General features: G+C 41.9%; 1 protein-coding gene across 1 annotated transcript in view; it reads right to left on the bottom strand.

Annotated features, from left to right (window-relative positions):
- Nucleotides 1-7321: 7321 nt before the first annotated feature.
- LOC143766410 (uncharacterized) overlaps nucleotides 7322-13736 on the bottom strand; it is a 47535-nt gene continuing 41120 nt past the window's right edge. Inside the window, exon 7 of the mRNA XM_077254079.1 lies at nucleotides 7322-9117. Within this exon, the coding sequence (XP_077110194.1) occupies nucleotides 7322-9117 (1796 nt within the window). The remainder of the gene's footprint in view (nucleotides 9118-13736) is intronic.

A 13736-nucleotide genomic window follows, 5' to 3' on the forward strand; every position in this document is an offset into this window, starting at 1 on the left:
CATCACCAGGCAGGACACGCAACTCCGCAGAGCAACCCCTGCTGAGGAACATCTGTTGGTAACCCTGAGGTATGTAATTTTGAAAAATAAACAAGTCATTTGTATTATTGATAGAAAAGCCATGTACTGATTTTTTCCCCCATTTTCTGTTTGTCAGATTCCTTGCTACCAGAGAGACCTTAAGATCTCTACATTTCCAATTCTGGATTGGAATGTCCACCCATTCTGGGATTGTTGGAGAAACCTGCTGTGCTTTATGTGATGTTCTTCATTCAGAATTCCTCCCCCAACCCACAACTGAACTGTGGCTGAAAAATGCAGCAAAATTCAATGACATTTGTAAGTTTCCTAACTGTGTGGGGGCTGTGGACGGCAAACATATTCGGATTCTGAAACCTGCTGGAAGTGGCTTTGAATATTTCAATGACAAAAAATACTTTTCGATTGTTCTCATGGCAATTGCAGATGCTGAGTGTCAATTTGTCGCAGTTGACTGGCTTATTTGGATGAGGAAATGACTCAGTCTTTCAAAAACTCTGACATGGGACGTTTTTATGGTAATCATTTTAATTTTCCACTGCCACATCTTCCAAACACAGAAGGACTGCCAATGCTGTTTGTTGCGGTTGGGGATGAGGCATTTCAAATGTGTGCCAACCTTGTAAAACCCTACTCGAGTCAGGACTTGAATTACACCAAAAGGGTTTTCAACTACCGACTTACAAGGGCACGAAGGACAGTGGAGTTTGCTGGCATCAAAATGGCGTGTTTTGGTAACACCAATCTAAAAACTGAGACAATTGATGAGGTGGTCAAAGCGTGTGTTGTTATGCACAATTTCAACCTGGAAGAAGAGCGACTACAATTAGAACTTGACGAACCCCTTGATACCACTTTGCAGGATTACAGTGTTCACCCTCTGAGGACTACAGTGGAAGTTGCCCACATGATGGACAAGTTTGCTGATTACTTTGGACATTGGACGTCTTGCATGGCAAGACAATATGGTTTAAAACACTTTAATTAAATGTTATGTTTGCTGACTTACTACATATTTTTGCTGACTTTACTAATAAAACACCTCCAGTTAAACACCCGTTACAACTTGACTCAACAATACAATACACAAGTGTGTTTTCGCATAAAGAGACAAAGAAAACACGGATTGTGCAAACAAAATACAAATTTTAGTTAACAAACAATGGGTTTTATTTTCGGGGCCTGTAGGCCGGTGATATATAGTGGACCTTGGGGGTGTTGAGCAGGGATGATTGGTTAATTTTTGATGATGAAGGGGTTACAGGGGAAGGGGCAATTGAAGGATAGGATCCTGGATGGGACTGGACACATTAGAAGTAGACGACACATTAGGAGTCCAACCCCTTGCTCAAAGCAGGATTCACTAAATCATGCCAGACAGATGTCTGTCCAGCCTCTGAAGACTTCCATTGAAAGAGAACTCACCACCTCTCGTGGCAGCCTGTTCCACTCATTGATCACCCTAACTGTCAAAAAGTTTTTTCTAATATCTAATCTGGGTCTCCTCCCACTCAGCTTCATCTCATTGCTTCTAGTGTTTCCTTGTGCAAATGAGAATATAGATGATCCTTCTACAATGTGACAGCCCTTGAGATATTTGTAGACAGCTATTAAGCTTCCTCTCAGTCTTCTTTTTTGCAAGCTAAACATTCCCAAATCCTGTAAACGTTCCTCATAGGACATGGTTTGCAGACCAGTCACCATTCTGGCATAGACGTCAGACTCACTGGCCTATAGTTCCCTGGGTCCACCTTCTTCCCCTTTTTTGAAGATAGGAACATTTGCTCTTCTCCAGTCTTCTGGGACGTCTCCTGACGTCTCAAAGATTATGGAGAGTGGTTCAAAAATTTCTTCTGCTATCTCATTCCTTACTCTGGACCCGGAGACTTGAATTCATTTGTTAGTTAAGTGTTTCTTCACTATCTTTCTGTTTATAGATATCCTGGATTCTTCTATTCCCTTAACAGGACAGTGAAAATCAGTTAATGTTACATTTCCTTTCTGAGAGAAAACAGATGCAAAATAGGAATTTAAAAGTTCAACCTTTCTTACCATTTCATCATTTCCATACTGTAAAGATCTTATAGCATCTTTGACTTTTCTTTTACTTTTTACATATCCCCAAAAATCCTTTTTAATTGGTTTTGACGTCGATTCATTGTCAGCTTTAGGTTAATCTGATTCTAGCCCTGCAGGTTCTGCAGACAGCATTATATTCTTCTTTAGATATGCCTCTTTCCATTTGATAAGCATTTCTTTCTTCCTTTTAGCATTTGTTTAAGTTCTGTGTTCATCCATCCTGGTTTCCTTAAATGCTTCCTATTCTTCCCTCTTCGGAATTGTTAACGATTGTGCTTTGACAATCTCATTTTTCAAGATTTCCCATCCTTCCTGGACATTTTTGTCCTTACCCCATTATCTACCAATGTCCTTTTTTTGGGATGCCTAATCTTTAGCTTCTAGCAACTAAGATTTTATAATTTTTATAATTGGGTCCAATTTTTTGTGTTGTGTTTGTAAAATGAATGTTTTCAAAATAGGAAATCATGTCATTGTCATTTTTAAATGAATATTGGGACGCCCTTTTCCGTACTTGTAAAAATTTAAATTTGGCAAGTAATGGGTTAAGGATATCCAGCTATTGGATCCCTCTGATTCTCTTTTGGAGTCCCTTAAAATCTGCCTTTCTGAAATCTAAACTTGATGTCTCCGGCCTCTGTAGCAGCATGTGATGCTGGACTGTGCGGCGAGTTGGATGCTGCTTGCTGCAGGGCTGCTGCACTGGAGTGTGATGGATGCTGCACTCTGGAGCGTGGTGGATGCTGCTTGCTGCAGGGCTGCAGCACTCTAGAGCATGGTAGATGCTGCACTCTGGGACGTGGTGGATGCTGCTTACTGAAAGGTTGCTGCACTCTGAAGCATGGTGAATGCTACACTCTGGAGCGTGGTGGATGCTGCTTGCTGCAAAGCTGCTGCATTCTGGAGCGTGGTGGATGCTGCACTCTGGAGCATGGTGTAGCTGTAAACTGGGGGAACAGGCCAGGGATGCTGTGCTTGGTGATGTTGCTAAATTCCGGCCTGCGTCTGATAGCTTTGGGACTGCTGAGGCTGTAATGCCTGGCTGTAAGCAGCCTGCCAGGCCTGCATGATGTTCAGCTGGAGTTCAGGCATAAGTTTTTCTGACACGCCCCACTCTATTGCTGAAAAAAAATGTCTCGCCGGCCTCTGAAGGTTGGCTTCCAGGAGGTCTAGGCGTCTGTGGACATCCTGGAAAAGTGTGTACACCTGAGTGAACCCACTGTCCAGTCTATCTCCAATCACCTTCATCCAATCCTGGAAGACTAAGCTTAAGTGAATAAACTCGGGCATGACTAACCCCTCCCAGGCCCTCTGCCCCTGATGAGAAATCCCAACAAAAGCAGTGGCAGAGGGCTGGGAGAGGGGAAAACCTGATAGATCGGCTGCTTGTTACCCAGCCTGTGAAGCCTGCCCGATTGCTACATCGATAATGGATGATTAGGACTGTTGAGACTGTTCGTTGGCTGGTCGATGAGGGAACGCTCAGAGGAAAATCCAGGTTCTATAGTGCTGCTCCAGGTTCTGTGTGGAAAATAAAAGAAAAATATTACTAAAACTTTTTTTAAAGTTTATATAATAGACAACAGAAAATATAGTCACGTTTGATAAGCAGGCGCAGGCCTCAGAAAAGACAGCATATGGTTGTATTTGTACTTCGAAAGCTTTGGAGCAGCACCACTTTTAACCCGCATCTCCTTTCTGATATCCTTATTGGAGCGATCCTTCATCGAATGCCAACAAACTTTTACTCTCTTCCCTGTGAAGGGGGAAGGAAAAAAATTGCAAAAAAAGACATTTACATCAAAACTGAGACCACATTGCAATACTTACGAAAATCCTTTCTGACTTTTGGCCTTGCATGGTCCCAATCATCCAACAGCAATCAGGCCACTTCTTCTCAGAGTCGTCAAATCAATACTGAGTCGGAATGATTATGATCATGGGGTCCCACAACGCTACACAATCATGAACCAGTGGAATGGGTAGGTAATTGTTTCGTTCCGCCCCCGGAACTGCCAAAGGTTTCTTACCTTCAGCATAAGTTGGGATTGTTTGGAGCACCATTAGGTCACATGACTTTGATATGGATGGTATGCTAATTTTCTTTCCTTGTACTAAATAGGGTCTTTTTTGGATTTGATACTGTGCTCGGCTGTGGTTAAGTGTTTTCAAGCTCCTTATTGAATTTGCATTTTTTTGATGTATGTACCATTAGTTCCAGAATCCCTCCTATTTGGGGTAGCTGTATATATTTTTAGATTTGTATTTCTAATTTTAATATATCATAATAAAAATTGATTTTAATTTTAATGCTATCTGGATATTTAACTGCGGCTTCCAAGGGGTGTCATTCCGCATTTTGTTTATCAACACGGGGACAGCAGCACCGTACCGGAAAAGAAGCTCAACACTGGACAGCAGCACCGCACTGGAAAAAAAACTCAAACTGGGGACAGCAGCATTGCACAGTCAACCAGAAAAAAAGGAAGAAATAAAGACACAAAGTGATGAAGGGTGTGAAACTGGGGAGAGCAACATAGTACACACACTCATACTTACACAGGGCCACAGGAGCAATCCACAACAGGTAATCACGGAAAAGGAATCATCAAGCCATGCAAGAAGTCCAGGACAGGAAAAACACACAGTCTAGAATATAGTTATTAAGGTTGAAGTAAGACTTTAAGCCCATCTAGTTCAACCCATAGCCTAAACTAACATGCCCTAACATGTTGATCCAGAGGAAAGCAAAAAAAAACCCATGTGGCAAAGAGTAAGCTCCGCACTGGGGAAAAAAATTCCTTCCCGACTCCACAGATGGCAATCAGACTAGTTCCCTGGATCAGCGCCTTATCAAGGAATCTTATATAAAGGTACCGTCACACTTAGCGACGCTGCAGCGATACAGACAACGATGCCGATCGCTGCAGCGTCGCTGTTTGGTCGCTGGAGAGCTGTCACACAGACCGCTCTCCAGCGACCAACGATGCCGAGGTCCCTGGGTAACCAGGGTAAACATCGGGTTGCTAAGCGCAGGGCCGCGCTTAGTAACCCGATGTTTACCCTGGTTACCAGTGTAAAATGTAAAAAAACAAACAGTACATACTCACCCTCTGATGTCTGTCACACGTCCCTCGCCGTCCGCTTCCTGCACTGACTGAGCGCCGGCCCTAACAGCAGAGCGGTGACGTCACCGCTGTGCTGTGGTTTCATTTTACGGCCGGCAGTCAGTCAGTGCGAAAAGCGGACGGCGGGGGACGCGAAGGTGAGTATGTACTGTTTGTTTTTTTACATTTTACACTGGTAACCAGGGTAAACATTGGCTTACTAAGCGCGGCCCTGCGCTTAGTAACCTGATATTTACCCTGGTTACCATTGTAAAACATCGCTGGTATCGTTGCTTTTGCTGTCAAACACAACGATACACGGCGATCTGACGACCAAATAAAGTTCTGAACTTTAATCAATGACCAGCGATATCACAGCAGGATCCTGATCGCTGCTGCGTGTCAAACACAACGATATCGCTAGCCAGGACGCTGCAACGTCATGGATCGCTAGCAATATCGTTTAGTGTGACGGTACCTTAACCTGTAACATTATACTTTTCAAGAAAGGCATCCAGTCCCCTCTTAAATTTAAGTAATGAATCACTCATTACAACATCATACGGCAGAGAGTTCCACAGTCTCACTGCTCTTATGGTAAAGAAACCACGTCTGTTATTATGGTTAAACCTTCTTTCCTCCAGATGTAGAGGATGCCCCCTTGTCCCTGTCTCAGTTCTATGATTAAAAAGATCATCAGAAAGGTCTTTGTACTGTCACGTCATATATTTATACTTTAAAATAAGGAGCAGAAAACAAAACTTAAGTACAGAATGCAGTGACAGACGTACATTTTCAAAGCTTCCATACTTACATCCAGAGACTTGTGCTTGCATCCAAAGTCTTGAGAGTAATGGACTTCCTGTCTCCAGACCCCCTTTTATACATCAGGGATTTTGTAGGTGGTGACATAATTTCCTGGACATGATTAGTGTGACGTACGCATGTGTATCGAACGCATGCGTACGCATGTCCTTGCGTATCAATGCGTTCCCATAGAAAGTAATGTGCTGTTTTGATGCACTCATCCACATGCGTATGTCTGCACTAAATTGATGCCTCAAAAAATGCAACATGGTGCGTTTACCACACACCACGAAATGACGCATGCGTACTCATTCGCATGCAAACGCATGTCCCTGCATACACAATGTTAAATATATGTACGCAAGATGCATGCGGATCAGTACGCAGGGATACGCTTCGCACACATACGCCAATGTGAACCTGGCCTTACTCAAACCTCTCATGCCTGCCCTGGCATTAATATCCCCACATTTGCACACATCAAATAATAAGAGGAAGTCAGAAAGCATACATCCGAAGGCAGGGACAGTGAAGATGGTGCCGACTAGCTACAGGGCTTGTGTGATGCAACAACCTCTCATGAACCCCGGGAAAGCAATTGCTGACCCCGCTGGAAAGGCACTGCTGACACTGGCCAAACATGAGGTATGATAAAAATATGTCCTACTAGTGGACAACCCCTTTTCAAAGATAACATTTTTGGTTAAAAAATGTTCAACATTCTGAACATGAAAAAGACTTCTCCCATGTGACTTCTCTGATGTTTATTTAAAGTTGATTTACTTGCAATACATTTCCCATATTAAGAACATGAAAAAGGCTTCTCCCCTGTGTGACTTCTCTGGTGGCTAAGACGAGATGATTTCTTCACAAAACATTGTCCACATTCTGTACATGAAACAGGCTTCTCTTCTGTGTGGGTTCTCTGATGTTTAATAAGCACTGATTTTTCGGCAAAACATATCTCACATTCTGAACATGAAAAAAAGTTTCTCACATGTGTGGCATATCTGATGTCTTTTAAAATGCGATTTCTGGTTAAAATATTTCCCACATTCTGAACATGAATAGGCTTCTCCCCTGTGTGAGTTCTTTGGTGCTTAAGAAAATCTGATTTCTGGTTAAAATTGTTTCCACATTCTGAAGATGAAAAAGGCTTCTCTTCTGTGTGAGTTCTTTGGTGTTTAACAAGATTTCCTTTCAGTTTAAAATATTTCCCACATTCTGAACATAAAAAAGGCTTCTCCCCTGTGTGGGTTCTCCGATGCATAACCAAATCTGATTTCTTGTTAAAACGCTTCACACATTCTGAGCACGAAAAAAGGCTTCTCCCCTGTGTGGATTCTCCGATGCTTAAGTAAATCTGATTTTTTGTTAAAACACTTCAGACATTCTGAGCATGAAAAAGGCTTCTCCCCTGTGTGGGTTCTGTGGTGGCTTTCAAGATGCACTTTCCGGTTAAAACATTTCCCACATTCTGAACATGAAAAAGGCTTCTCTCCTGTGTGAGTTCTTTGGTGTTCAACAAGATATCCTTTTAGTTTAAAAAATTTCCCACATTCTGAACATAAAAAAGGTTTCTCCCCTGTGTGGATTTTCCGATGCTTAACCAAATCTGATTTCTGGTTAAAATGCTTCAGACATTCTGAGCATGAAAAAGGCTTCTCCCCTGTGTGGGTTCTGTGGTGGCTTTCAAGATGCACTTTCCGGTTAAAACATTTCCCACATTCTGAACATGAAAAAGGCTTCTCTTTCATGTGGGTTCTCTGGTGGCTTTCAAGATTCGATTTCCGGTTAAAACATTTCCCACATTCTGAACATGAAAAAGGCTTCTCTCCTGTGTGAGTTCTTTGGTGTTCAACAAGATGTCCTTTTAGTTTAAAATATTTCCCACATTCTGAACATAAAAATGGCTTCTCCCCTGTGTGAGTTCTCTGATGCTTAACCAAATCTGATTTCTGGTTAAAACACTTCAGACATTCTGAGCATGAAAAAGGCTTCTCCCCTGTGTGGGTTCGGTGGTGGTTTTCAAGATATGCTTTCCGGTTAAAACATTTCCCACATTCTGAACATGAAAAAGGTTTCTCCCCTGTGTGGGTTCTCTGATGCTTAACAAAATCTGATTTCTGCTTAAAACATTTTCCACATTCTGAACACGAAAAAGGCTTCTCTTCCATGTGGGTTCTCTGGTGGCTTTCAAGATTCGATTTCCGGTTAAAACATTTCCCACATTCTGAACATGAAAAAGGCTTCTCTCCTGTGTGAGTTCTTTGGTGTTCAACAAGATGTCCTTTTAGTTTAAAATATTTCCCACATTCTGAACATAAAAATGGCTTCTCCCCTGTGTGAGTTCTCTGATGCTTAACCAAATCTGATTTCTGGTTAAAACACTTCAGACATTCTGAGCATGAAAAAGGCTTCTCCCCTGTGTGGGTTCGGTGGTGGCTTTCAAGATGTGCTTTCCGGTTAAAACATTTCCCACATTCTGAACATGAAAAAGGCTTCTCTCCTGTGTGAGTTCTTTGGTGTACAACAAGATGTCCTTTTAGCTTAAAATATTTCCCACATTCTGAACATAAAAAAGGTTTCTCTCCTGTGTGAATTATTTGGTGGCTAACCAAAACTGATTTATGAATAAAACATTTCCCACATTCTGAACATGAATATGGCTTCTCCCTTGTGTGATTTCTCTGGTGACGGACAAGATTTGATTTCCGGTTAAAACATTTCCCACACTTGGAACAAGAAAATCCATTATCTGCTCTGTGAATTTTTTGATATTTAAGAAAATAATTTTTGAGACGAAGACTATTGCCATATTCTAAACCTGAAAATGGATTATTTGCTTTAAGAGCATTTTGTTTTTTAATGCTTATTTTGTGACTTTGAATTTCCTTAGTAGTCGGTAATGAATCAGAAGGCAGGACCTTTCTCGACCAATAAGATGACAGATCTTTGCTGTAAAGAGATGATGGTATATCTAGAGTAATGGCATTCACTTCAATTGAATCCTGTGTGATCTCAAGATTATCGGATTTAAAAATTGAAGTTGTCAGCTGTCCCTCTGATTTCTTGGTACAGTTATCTGCCAAAAATAAAACCAATTATTATTATTTTGGATAAAATACCCTTGATTTTTTTTGTTTAACATTTCTACTTAAACTGTTCATAAAAATGGCAAGTTGCGTAAAAAAAATTTCTCATCAAGACACTGCCAGATAATAGTCTAATAGAAAACTGTACACCAACATAAATTAAACTACCCAAATAATCAATGAAAAATAATCAAACAATAATAAAAATAATAAAAAAATATTTTAATCTTTATTACCGGTAAATACATCATAATAAAACATACAGTTAAAAATCTAGAATAAAGGGGGTCAATTTATACAGCGACAGAAGTGGTAGTCAATCATATATGCATCTCAGTAAATGCAATATGTCACAAAATTGGTATCCATGTGTTGTGTGTTCCATGAAGAGACACAGTGCAAAAAGGAGCAAATACGTATGTTGGTGTTTTGTCTATCCTTAAAACTCACATTTGCTGCACTATAATAGAAAAATGCATAGCATGACCCAGTGGAGCATGGCGTTCGACTGTTTGTCCATTCTGCCTCCAAAATATTAAATAAAGTCACCAATGTTATGTAGGTGAAAAATCTAAGTTACTTACCGTTAACGGGATTTTACAGAGCCCATGACAGAACCACATGAGAGAGGGTATTCGCCCGCCAGGACAGGAACCCTACTGAATAAAAAGTCAGTACCTCTCCTCCACATCAGTTTGGTTTCAGAGCACGAGAAGACATCCAGACAGTTAGTAGTATAACCATCACCAAATACATTTCTCTTAACACCCTTAATAGTGCACACCAAAGTGAAAAGGCGGGGGAGGGAATATAAAAGGTGCTGTTGTGTGCTCTGTAAAATCCCGTCAACAGTAGGTAACTTCGATTTTTTTCCCTCCTCCCATGACAGCACTACCTGAGAGATTTATATAGATTAAAGCACACTAGGGAGGGATCACCACTTGCAATACCTTCCTCTCAAAGGACAGGTCAACAGAGGGGGACAGTTTGAGACGATAGTGTCAGGACTCTGAACATTTTTATTACCTTTTGTGCATTACTGCCCTTTTCCAAGATGGCGTCTTTGGTCTCATGTGCATGTGTAAACCTGAGATTATCACCCAGGCCTTCCTGGTAGAGATAAGACATTGCTGGAACTGTCTTATAAGCATATCTATCTGTGTTTGGACTAAAACAATGACTTATTCGTGTCAAGTATCCTCAAGAATAATTATGCTTCAGACTTTCTGCATGATTGCATTTTCCTCTGAAGTTCCCTATAGACTGTCCAGCTGCGTTTATTATTTACACCACTGTTGTGAATTCTGTTTGTGGGCTCCCCCGGTGGTGTTTTATGGTAGTGCCACTTATTTGCCTTCTATCCTTGATCACCTGTTGCCACCCATTAGGGGAGTTTCCTATTTAAGGCTGCTTGGCTGCTGGTCCTATGCCGGCCAACAATGTATCAGTAGCATTCTGTTGCATTCTCCTGCCTCAAGCTCCTGTTCAGCTAAGTTGAATTTTGTTTCTTGTTTATGCTATTTTTGTCCAGCTATCTGCAATGTGACTCTCTGTAGCTGGAAGCTCTCGTGGACTGAAATTGCCACTCCAGTGGCATGAGTTGTCACTGGAGTTTTAAAGTAATTTCAGGATGGTGTTTTTGAGTAGTGTTTTGAAGTTGACCGTGAAGTAACTCTTTCCTGTACTTCTGCTATCTAGAAAGCGGACCTCACTGTGCTAAATCTGCTGTTCATCCTACGTATGTCTTTTCCTCTTGACTCACCGTCAATATTTGTGGGGGGCTGCTATCTCCTTTTGGGGTTCATCTCTGGAGGTAAGGCAGGCCTGTATATTCCTCTGATAGGGGTAGTTAGATCTCCGGCTGGCGCGTGGTGTCTAGGGCATCGTAGGAAACACTCCCCGGCTACTTCCAGTGTTGTGTCAGGTTCAGGTCACGGTCACTTTAGTTCCCATCACCCGAGAGCTAGTCCGTTCGTTATTTTTGATTCCCCTGCCATTGGGGAAATCATGACAGTTTGGCCGGCCAAATGTGTTAAAACTATGCACTAAAGCTGGAAAGGATGTGAAAAGGTTTTTTTTTTCCTTCTGTGTTTGGAATGTGCTCATTTGTACTCCTTGCTTAAACTGCAGTCTTCAGCCTTTTTTTTTCCTCTCCTCTTAATCTCTGAATGGCTTTGGTTACACCTGTTTGAATCATGGATCCACAGAGTTTGGTTGCAGGTTTGAATAACCTGGCTACAAAGGTCCAGAACTTACAAGATTTTGTTATACGTGCTCCAATGTCTGAACCTAAGATCCCTATGCCTGAATTTTTTACCGGAGACAGATCCCGTTTTTTGAATTTCAGAGAGAATTGTAAATTGTTTTTGTCTCTGAGATCTCACTCTGCTGGTGATCCTGCACAACAGGTTAAAATTGTTATTTCTCTATTACGGGGTGACCCACAAAGTTGGGCATTTGCATTGTCGCCAGGGGATCCTGCGTTATTAAATGTAGATGCGTTTTTTCTGGCTCTGGGGTTGCTTTATGAAGAACCTAATTTAGAGATTTTGGCTGAGAAAGCCTTGATAGCTCTTTCCCAAGGGCAAGATGAAGCTGAGATATACTGCCAAAAATTTCGTAAATGGTCGGTGCTTACTAAATGGAATGAGTGCGCACTAGCAGCTAATTTCAGAGAAGGTCTCTCTGATGCCGTGAAGGATGTCATGGTGGGGTTCCCTGTGCCTACAGGTCTGAATGATGCCATGAAATTGGCTATCCAGATTGATCGGCGTTTACGGGAGCGCAAAGCTGTGCACCATATGGCGGTATTTTCTGAGCAAAAATCTGTGCACCATATGGCGGTATCTTCTGAGCAAAAGCCTGTGCACCATATGGCGGTGTCTTCTGAGCAAAAACCTGTGCACCATATGGCGGTATCTTCTGAGCAAAAACCTGTGCACCATTTGGCGGTGACCTCTGAAAAGGCACCAGAGCATATGCAATGCGATAGTGTTTTGTCTAGAGGCGAACGACAGAATTACAGGCGCAAAAATGGGTTGTGCTTCTATTGTGGAGATCCAGCTCATGTTATATCAGCATGCTCTAAACGCATAAAGAAGGTTGATAAAAAGGTTGATAAATCTTTTTCTATGGGTACCTTGCAGTCTAAATTTCTTTTGTCCGTGACATTGATTTGTACTTTATCATCTGTTACTGTGGATGCTTATGTGGATTCTGGCGCCGCTCTGAGTCTCATGGATTGGTCCTTTGCCAAGCGTTGTGGGTTTGATTTAGAGCCTCTGGAGGTTTCTATTCCCTTAAAGGGTATTGATTCTACACCTTTGGCTAGCAATAAACCACAATATTGGACACAAGTGACTATGCATCTTACCCCAGACCATCAGGAGATTATTCGTTTCCTTGTGTTATATAATCTACATGACGTGTTAGTACTTGGATTACCATGGTTACAAATTCATAATCCAGTCTTGGACTGGAGATCAATGTCTGTGCTGAGCTGGGGATGTCGGGGGATTCATGGGGATGCACCTTTGGTTCCCATTTCTTCATCTACTCCCTCTGAGATCCCAGCATTTCTGTCAGATTTTTATGATGTCTTTCAGGAGCCTAAAATTGATTCTCTCCCTCCTCACAGAGAGTGTGACTGCGCTATTGAGTTGATTCCCGGTAGTAAATTTCCTAAGGGTCGCTTGTTTAATTTGTCTGTACCTGAACATACTGCTATGCGGGAGTATATCAGAGAATCTTTGGAAAAGGGTCATATTCGCCCCTCTTTGTCTCCACTGGGGGCAGGGTTTTTCTTTGTGGGCAAAAAGGATGGTTCATTGAGACCTTGTATCGACTATCGACTTCTGAATAAGATTACAGTTAAATACCAGTATCCGTTACCTTTACTGACTGATCTGTTTGCTCGCATAAAGGGGGCGAAATGGTTCACTAAGATCGATCTACGTGGTGCGTATAATTTGGTGCGGATTAAGCAGGGGGATGAGTGGAAGACCGCATTTAATACGCCTGAAGGCCATTTTGAGTATTTGGTAATGCCTTTCGGTCTCGCGAATGCCCCTTCCGTTTTTCAGTCCTTTATGCACGATATTTTCCGTGAATATCTGGATAAATTTATGATTGTGTATTTGGACGATATTTTGATTTTTTCGGAGGACTGGGAATCTCATGTTCAACAGGTCAGGAGAGTTTTTCAGGTTTTACGAGCTAATTCTCTTTTTGTGAAGGGCTCAAAGTGTATTTTTGGGGTTCAGAGAATTTCCTTTCTGGGATATATTTTTTCCCCTTCATCTATGGAGATGGACCCTGTTAAGGTTCAGGCTATTTGTGATTGGATACAACCTACTTCTCTAAAAAGTCTTCAGAAATTCTTGGGATTTGCTAATTTCTATCGCCGATTCATAGCGGGTTTTTCTGCCATTGCTAAACCTTTGACTGATTTGACCAAGAAGGGTGCTGATGTTGCTAATTGGTCCTCTGCGGCTGTGGAGGCCTTTCGGGAGCTTAAGCGCCGCTTTTCTTCTGCTCCTGTGTTGCGCCAGCCTGATGTGTCGCTCCCGTTCCAGGTTGAAGTAGATGCTTCCGAGATCGGAGCAGGTGC

This window comes from Ranitomeya variabilis, chromosome 4, assembly GCF_051348905.1.
Source record: "Ranitomeya variabilis isolate aRanVar5 chromosome 4, aRanVar5.hap1, whole genome shotgun sequence".
In the NCBI taxonomy this organism is placed as follows: Eukaryota; Metazoa; Chordata; class Amphibia; order Anura; family Dendrobatidae; genus Ranitomeya; species Ranitomeya variabilis.